The sequence below is a fragment of the Teleopsis dalmanni genome, chromosome 2 (assembly GCF_002237135.1).
Source record: "Teleopsis dalmanni isolate 2A chromosome 2, ASM223713v2, whole genome shotgun sequence".
NCBI lineage: Eukaryota > Metazoa > Arthropoda > Insecta > Diptera > Diopsidae > Teleopsis > Teleopsis dalmanni.
In genome coordinates, this window is record NC_051847.1 from 195,383,676 (window position 1) to 195,391,921 (window position 8,246).

General features: G+C 27.8%; 1 protein-coding gene across 1 annotated transcript in view; it reads left to right on the forward strand.

The window, feature by feature from the left end:
- LOC119676500 overlaps positions 1-770 on the forward strand; it is a 6,456-nt gene extending 5,686 nt beyond the window's left edge. Inside the window, exon 3 of the mRNA XM_038087738.1 lies at positions 757-770. Coding sequence (XP_037943666.1) covers positions 757-770 — 14 coding nt within the window. The remainder of the gene's footprint in view (positions 1-756) is intronic.
- Positions 771-8,246: the final 7,476 nt, after the last annotated feature.

Here is an 8,246-nt window from a genome sequence, read left to right on the forward strand (position 1 = left end):
TTAACTGTGACCCATTGATAATGTTTGTAGATACTATTCAATATATAATAGTATCGTACAATATAGTATATTGCATCTTATTTTATGAAAAATAAATTTTTATTTATGAATTTAAGATACAATTGTGTAATAAATAATTATTTTTAGACTATTGTGTGTGTGTGTTATCAGGATACTGAACTTATATAGCATACATGAGGTCGCTCTTTCTTGGTGTTTTCAGTGATAAAGTAATTATTGTCTATAATTATTAGCTACACAGTTTAAATAGTTATTTTTCTATTTATTAAACAATGTTAAACGTCCTACGTTAGAACTACGACTGTTTTTCATAGTTTCAAAAAAAATTATTTCTGGATTCATTCAAATTAGAACAATAATTATAAATAAAAAAATATATATAAAAATATATAAAAATAAATAAAAATTTTTCTATTATTTTTATTACTATATATAAATAAATTAATTACTATTTATAAAAGTGATTAACTATGACACCAACTAAGAAGTGCAAGGGTCTATAAATCGTGTGATTAAGTTTTTTGACCAGATACGAGTCTCTATTTTTAAGTTCAAATGCGTCGTTATTAGTTTGCTAAGATGAAGTAATCTACATTTATAATATATGGTATGACATTCTGCAATATGATAACATTAACAGATTGGTTTTTTAATTATTGTGTAGTTCTAATGGAATGTACAATTTTGTTTTGTTTCCTTTGAATAATAATTACATAAATTGTTAATATTTAATAGACCATCAACGTTAGCAATCTTAGATCCATATTAGTTGGATTATCTGTTAAGTTTTTTAGAACGGATGATTAATGTTATATATTTATCTATTGAAATATAGAATTGTTCGGCTTTGTCTATAATACACGTTTCCAATTCAATTAAGATCAATGTAAAGTCCACGATATCTGACTGATTCCAAAAATAGTTATGTGACTCCATAGCTATATTTCTGGAGTTCACTGACTTTTTCAATTATTTAGGTTTTATTTTAAAGTATTTTGTTCAATTGCTTACTTCGTCCATACAAAGGTTAGTAACTCGCCTCTCCCGTCAAAAATTTTTGAGGACATTACAATGGACAATATATGCCTCCGAGTGGACGCGCCTTCCGAACCTAACCTAACCTAGTTTGTCCATTGCTTCTTGTTATATTAAAATATCACAGTTGATGATTATAGAACATAAGTTATAAAGAATTAAGGAGTACTTCTCGATATGTTACTATGCATATACATACACGTTATTGTAAATAAGAGTCGTTTTCAATAATTATATAGCAATGTTTCAATCATCTTATATATGTATAAATCCTTCATATTTAACTTTATCGATCGTTGAATATTCCTAAAATATTTGGTTTAATTTTATTTAAGCTTCCCTAGTAGATCTAGGTTATTAGATTTCACATCAGCAATTTTTCCGTTACTGGTTTTTGAATGATGGTAGCTATATTTAAATCTCAACCGATTAAGTCATATTTTCAATAGTGTATCGAATAGTATCCATATGTTTCAAATCAAACATATCAACATAACTAAATCATAAAGACCTGTTTAAACTGTAAGTCATTTTTGTGATTTAGGGCCTTCAAAAGAAGTTTGTAAATGACATTTTTAATTTATTTCAAAACTAAGACACTAACTTGAGTTAAAAAAAATCAGATTTATACAGATGATCATCATCAGATTAAATTATCTAACAAAGCTTATCAAATATATACTTTCCTTATACGATTTTCGACCTTGCGCTCACTGCAATCATAAGGTCTATGCAAACTGAACATACTGTTGTACTATAACTGTATAAGGTCTAACAAAAAATTTTATATTGAATTTTTTAAAAGGGGCATTCATAATCTTGACTAACGAGCTCGATAATCGAATAACATGGTAACAGAGCAAAGTGTCTACAAGAAAATACATATACTATACTCGAAATATATTTTTTTATGGCCATTTTGCACTGTTAGTATAATATGTTATTGCATTACCGAGTTCGTTACGCGAAAACGTCAATACCGCTATTGTGTTTAATTAAACCATAATGGGTCTATAACAGGTATTTTCTTAAGTTGAAAATAATAAGACAGTCCAAACAGATATTATCTCATTGTTTTTATTAACTGTCGTATACCACATTAGAGCTGGAGTCGACTAATAATAAATTCAAATGTCATTATTTTTCGAAGGTGTTCATTTTCATTTAATATCAATTTCTAGATCGGGACATTGAAATGGTGTGACTTGTAAATATAGATTCCGATCATATAAATTAGCAATAATAAGTTGAAAAATGCTTTTGCTCCGGCTACCATTTGAAAAAAACAATATATTTGCAATTTCAAATATACCTTAGAATTTAAAACTGGTTAAATAAACTTAATAAGTTCAGACCGACGAAGGAAACATATTAAGAGAAGATTTACATCTGTAGCTCGAAATCAGCTGATGCGCTGATTTATGTGTTTATGAAAGTAGTTAAAAAGTGTAGACATAAGATATATCTGACAATCAAATTACAATGATATGAACGTGTGAATCGTTATTTTTGCTTTTCGATTTCAGATATTTCAGATATCATTTAAGTTACAAACACAACTCTTAAAATTACAATCAAAACTCTTGTGTGAATTCAATATTTAGCCTTAAGTGCTGTTCACACCGATGAATAAAACATGTTTAGTAATTTTAAACGAAAAAAAAGTATTCTCTGGTTTTAAATTTGTCTGTTCCATTTCCACGATGAAACGTAGCCATGAATTATAACACAGAAATAGTTCAAAAGCTTCTTGCTTTGTGTAATCCAACTTCTCCGTCGATCGATTTCGTTGGAGACAATTTGTGTGCGGGATTGAGCGTACATTTTCTCTGTTTTCAGTCGAACGCGTATTGTGAATGTGTAAAGATTGTTCGCGGTGTTTTCGTCGAGTTGTTTTCGTAAACGGGTTTTTGTTTATATGTGAGTACCGTGTTTTTGTTTTCGGTTTCGCAACTGAGTGTAATTACAAGCGATTGCATGGTAAGCAGTGTCTGCCGTTTCTATTTTCAAGAATACACAGTGCATTTTCTCTCCGTGCAATTCATCGTAATTATGTATTGGATTTGTATGTAAACATTGGCATGATCTCTTCGCAGTGCATTTGAGGAGCAATTTATCTGATATCTTCTCAAGACGATGCTAAATAATTACATTTGCTTTTTCCAGTTGTTTGATGTATGCTTGCGGTTTTTAAGTTTTTTGCGTTAATTGATGTCGTCGCAGTAATATGTTTTTTTTTTTTGGATTTAAAAAGTTTTCCTAATGCGAATTAAATAGTCTCTACGACACTGAAGAGTTGTACAAATGCATGCATCCCAATCCCAATCCCAAGAAGTGAAGATTAAATTTTATGCATGTGTGTTAATGTATCTTTTCATGCCAACACTATTGTTGATTGAAGTGTTTGTGGTGGCTTGTGCTTTATATGGAGCGATTGTTTACAAAAAATAAAAGATATGTATATTTTCCGAATACAAATAACAAATTAATTTGTTGATTCGTCGATTCGTTGCTGAAATTGAAGTTGTGACGTAATAAATTGATGATGTGAACAAAATTTTTTGAAGTACGGAATTTGTGTAACCACGTAAAAAAAATTCGTTTCGAAAGTTGAAGAATTTATGTACAATTGCTTGCTATACCTAAATACGTATGTAAATAGTACATAAATAGTAAATAGTAAATAAAAATAAATCGTCTTGTGCTGTGCTGTGCTGTGTTGTTTACTTAGTGCGCATTCATATTCGCTTTTTCAGATAATAAAAAAAAATGTTAAAGTAAAAAGTGGAAAAGCAAAACGAATTCATTCTTCACAATATCCATCCAGTGCTATTATTAGATCCGCAGTTCAACCAGTCTGTCATTACGCTTCATGGTCTGTACGCTTGAAGTTGTGGATCTTCAAAGAAGTCTGCCTACATACGAACACTTCGGATAGAGGATATATTTATAAATGCGTGTGTGTCGATCTTTCGATACTTCTCCACAACAAGTTACATATTCTCCTCACAATTCTACGATTCGTAATTAAGGTAAGATATTTTGCAAGTTAATTGAACATGTTTCGTTCATTTCCAGAATGACTACACAAATCTAAGCTCAAGTTTATTCATTATTTGAGACTGAAATCTGCATCGGCTTTGAGAGCAATTTTTTCTTTACATTTCAAATGGATTTGCACTGCATTAAATGTTTTATGTCTTAGTGCAATGGATTATTGCTACATAAATAAAAATGTTTTAAAACTATTTAATGTCTTCTATAAGCTTTATTGATTATGCGTAAAGTGGGTAGCGAATTTAATTTAGAACGAGTCAAAAATGTAACTTAAGCTTAGCCGAAACCTTCAAATCTTTTAATCACACATTTAATCGCACATATACGAAATAGAGTTTTCTTATTAGAATAAATTTTTAAGTTCTTAAATAAAAAACTATCTTAAAAACCCTCCTGTTTAAAAAACCTCCTGTTAGTCCATAGGACTAGTTGTTAATTTCAACTCTACATTTTGTTTAAATGTAACAAAAAAAAAATATATATATACATAAATAAAAAACTATCTGATGAATGAGATTTGTGTATAGTTGAATGTTAATAGCATACTAATAACATTTTCGGTTCAATCTAAATCTGAATTTAATCTAGATTTACTCTCGATTTGTCAAATTTTACATTTTTAGAGTAACCTAACATTTTTTGTTCGTGTTAGTAGACATTAATATGTTTCACAAATACATATATATATCAAATCACAGTTTATCTGTCAAATCATATAACATTAACAGCTGTTAACTTCAGAGTACTCTTATTACTCTGGCAAGATATTTAGAGTGTTATAAATTAATCTCGAGCGTTATATATTTTGGTCCAGATTTACAAATCGAAAATGAAAATTGTACTAAAAGTGCATTAAAAATGCATCTCGATTGGAAAAATTACCCAAATCGAAAATGCCATAAGTAAATAATTTTATTTTATACCAATAATGTTAAATCACAATTCAATAATTCAGTTTGTTGTTAATCGAACTATTTTTGTTTTTAAATGTTCATTGCGTTGTTCATCAAATTTTTATTCGCCTACATCTATCTTTATTCCATTTTTAGTTATATATCTTTCAATAAATATTTTTTGATGTATCATTTTTAATAACATATGTGATCCTTCAATCATAATTTTTGTTATTATTTTAATTGGAACTATATGTAAGAATGATTTATTTTATCATACCAGTAACATCTATCTAAATCAAACCTAATCTAAAATCTTTCTGTATCGTCTAATAAGATTATATTAAGAGTAAATAAAAATAAATTAATAGTTTATGGGTAAATAATCAACAAACAAACATTACATCCCAATTTCTATATATAAGTATTTATATACAGATGTATAGATTAATAGTTCTATAGTTCCAGTGAAATCAGTTCTGATTAATATGATAACTATAGTAAACCTCAGCTCCATATGTGTATATAGAGACCCATATGAGGAGGGGTTTTTAAAAATTTATTCAAAGTTCATATGAAAACATGTAAGTCAAAAAAAGGAACAATTCATCTGATGTGAAATGATCCGATATATAAAGCCACTGCTCTAGTCATCCAAATTTGGTCATTTCAATTGGTGTTTAAAGTCAGTTTTGAAAAATCTATGTGTAGCTTTTTGTGTGTTTGACTGAAAGTCTTAAAGGCTAGTTTGTGTTGAAACAAACGGGCGAATAATTATTAGATCAAAGTAAATAATACATATATTCATAAGATCTGTTTTATTTACTTTACAAACATCTTGGCAAACACTCTATGTAAGTTATATAAAAACTTAAAAAAGTGCATTAATGTTAAAATGGTATCTCTCAAAAAAGATATATATCAGTAAATCATTTTTTTATTCGTTAATATGATACTAAAATGTGAATAACTTGACAAATCCTAGACTTTTATGATACTAAACTATTTTCAAAACCAGAATGTGCAATTCTCTCTTAACCCATTCGAAACATAATATATTCATTTGTAAGATTTTATTCCAACCAATATATGCAGAATTTTATATTAGTGTCTCTCTATGTGAAGGCGAAATAGTTTACTTGTCTCGAAATAGTTTAGTATGCATATGGCAGCCAGATTAATGGATTTTTGTCTTTCTAATAAAATGAAAGTTTATTAGACTGTGAATGACAAAAACTAAATTTTACTTGTATTAATTTTTCGTCAAGTGTTGGTATTACCATTATTTTTTCGACAGAGTTACGACTTAATAATTATAATTACATTATTATACAGAGTATAGGGCAGAGACAAAATCCTTCCATCTGTCGAGCTTGCCCGCGAGTATGTACTCGGTACCATTCTTCCCCATATCATTTCTTACCTTCTTTGTGTTAGATCTCTGTGTATAATCTTGTAGTAATTATTTTGCGTTCTTGGCCTGCGATTTTTTTCCTTCTTTGGGTTAGATCCTTGTGGATAACCTTGCAGTGTTTATTTTGCAAATTAATTACATTATTTTCTGAGCAAGTTTCTCAATCCATCGCAAGTTTATATCTTTAAGCAGTTACATTAGAAATACCTCTAATGTATTTAAGATCTCGAATGAGGCGCTTATTTATTGACTTGTATATAAAGTGCTAACAATAAAATACGTATATATATTAGTTCCCGTTGATCCTATAAGAAGTAGAGGGTCACAAAAAAATACTTGTACCCGAAATGTGTTTTGTTGTTGCCGTTCATAGTAGTAATGATTTTTGTTTAAAGAGATCATTACTCGAAATCGAGAATATCCCTTTTAAATTGTTATCTATCCATCAATTTTTAGTTACTATTTTAACACAAAAAAAAATGCAACAGAATATGTTACGGACGTTAAATCTGAATTTATTGGCTTTTCATATTTTTATGGGTTCGTCCAGTAATGCATCATGTTGTTCTGATGAAAGTATATTTTTAGTTGTTTTTGTCCGAATTAACTATTATCTATAGTGAAAGGAGCTTTTAAAGAAATTACTTAAAGAAAGAAAATTTGATTATTTATTTATTATTTTTTTATTTAAATTAAAATTTTAAATTTAATAAAAAAAATTTTTTTTAAACACATTTTGCTCTGAACAAGTGTGTTCTGAATTCTTTCTTCTAGTTTTTTTTTTTAGCGTAGTCGATAATATAAAGTCTCTTGTCCTAACATTAGATAATAATATTTACAGTTCTTTTATTTACCAATGTCACGTCATATAGACTTTGTTAATCAACAAGTTTTTATATTGTAAATATTGCATTTCGATACGAAGTCTTCAATCTGAAGTTAAAGGCAACTTTTTTAGAAAAATAGTTTTTTCTTCTTTCTATAGAGCGATAATTCGAATCTATAAACTTCAATCATACGAAGACTTTAAGGTTATCAATTCGAATGTCTGGCTTGTAAAAATGTTCTTGACGTACATTTATTTCTTTATTCAATGTTAATTTTTTTAAACATTAATTGTATGTATTTAAAAAGTGATTATTTTATTTCCTATAACAATTTTTCACTCCGTTTGTGAACTAATAACTTGATAAGTTCTTTAAGACTTTGCGATAAAAAGAAAAAATTATAAATCTCATGAATTTGTTATCATTTTTTAAACTTTGAACATATTTTTCATAGTTTGGAAATGCGTCTCTGCTCTTAGTGGATTGCACTATCGCCACTTAATTCTTGTTTAATATTATTACACTATATCTATATAGAAATATGCATTTATGTATATTTTTTTATTATTTAATTAAATGCAGCTGTCGGATAAATTATGGACTTTGCTGTGGGAACTTTCTTCTTAGAATCTGGTACCGTTGAATTCTGTAGTAAAATCTATCTATGGTACTATTTCTAATTCTATACAAGGGATACAGGGGAAAAATATCGAAAGAAAATATAAACATAAAAAATAGTTAATAAAACTAATACGTTTTTCATGGCTTGATATTTTAAAATAATTTTATTTTATAGATATTAAAGTTTTTATTAATTTTTTAATTAAATTTCAAATCATGAAAATCTATCAAGGCAAACGATTTATTTTAGTATTTTGTTCACATATAGTATTCTGAGACGGCGCTACTTGAAAATCAATTTTAAAATAAAATTAGAAATAAACATTTTTTTCATTAAAATGAAAAAATTATTTGGTTCAATAAAATTTAAATAATATT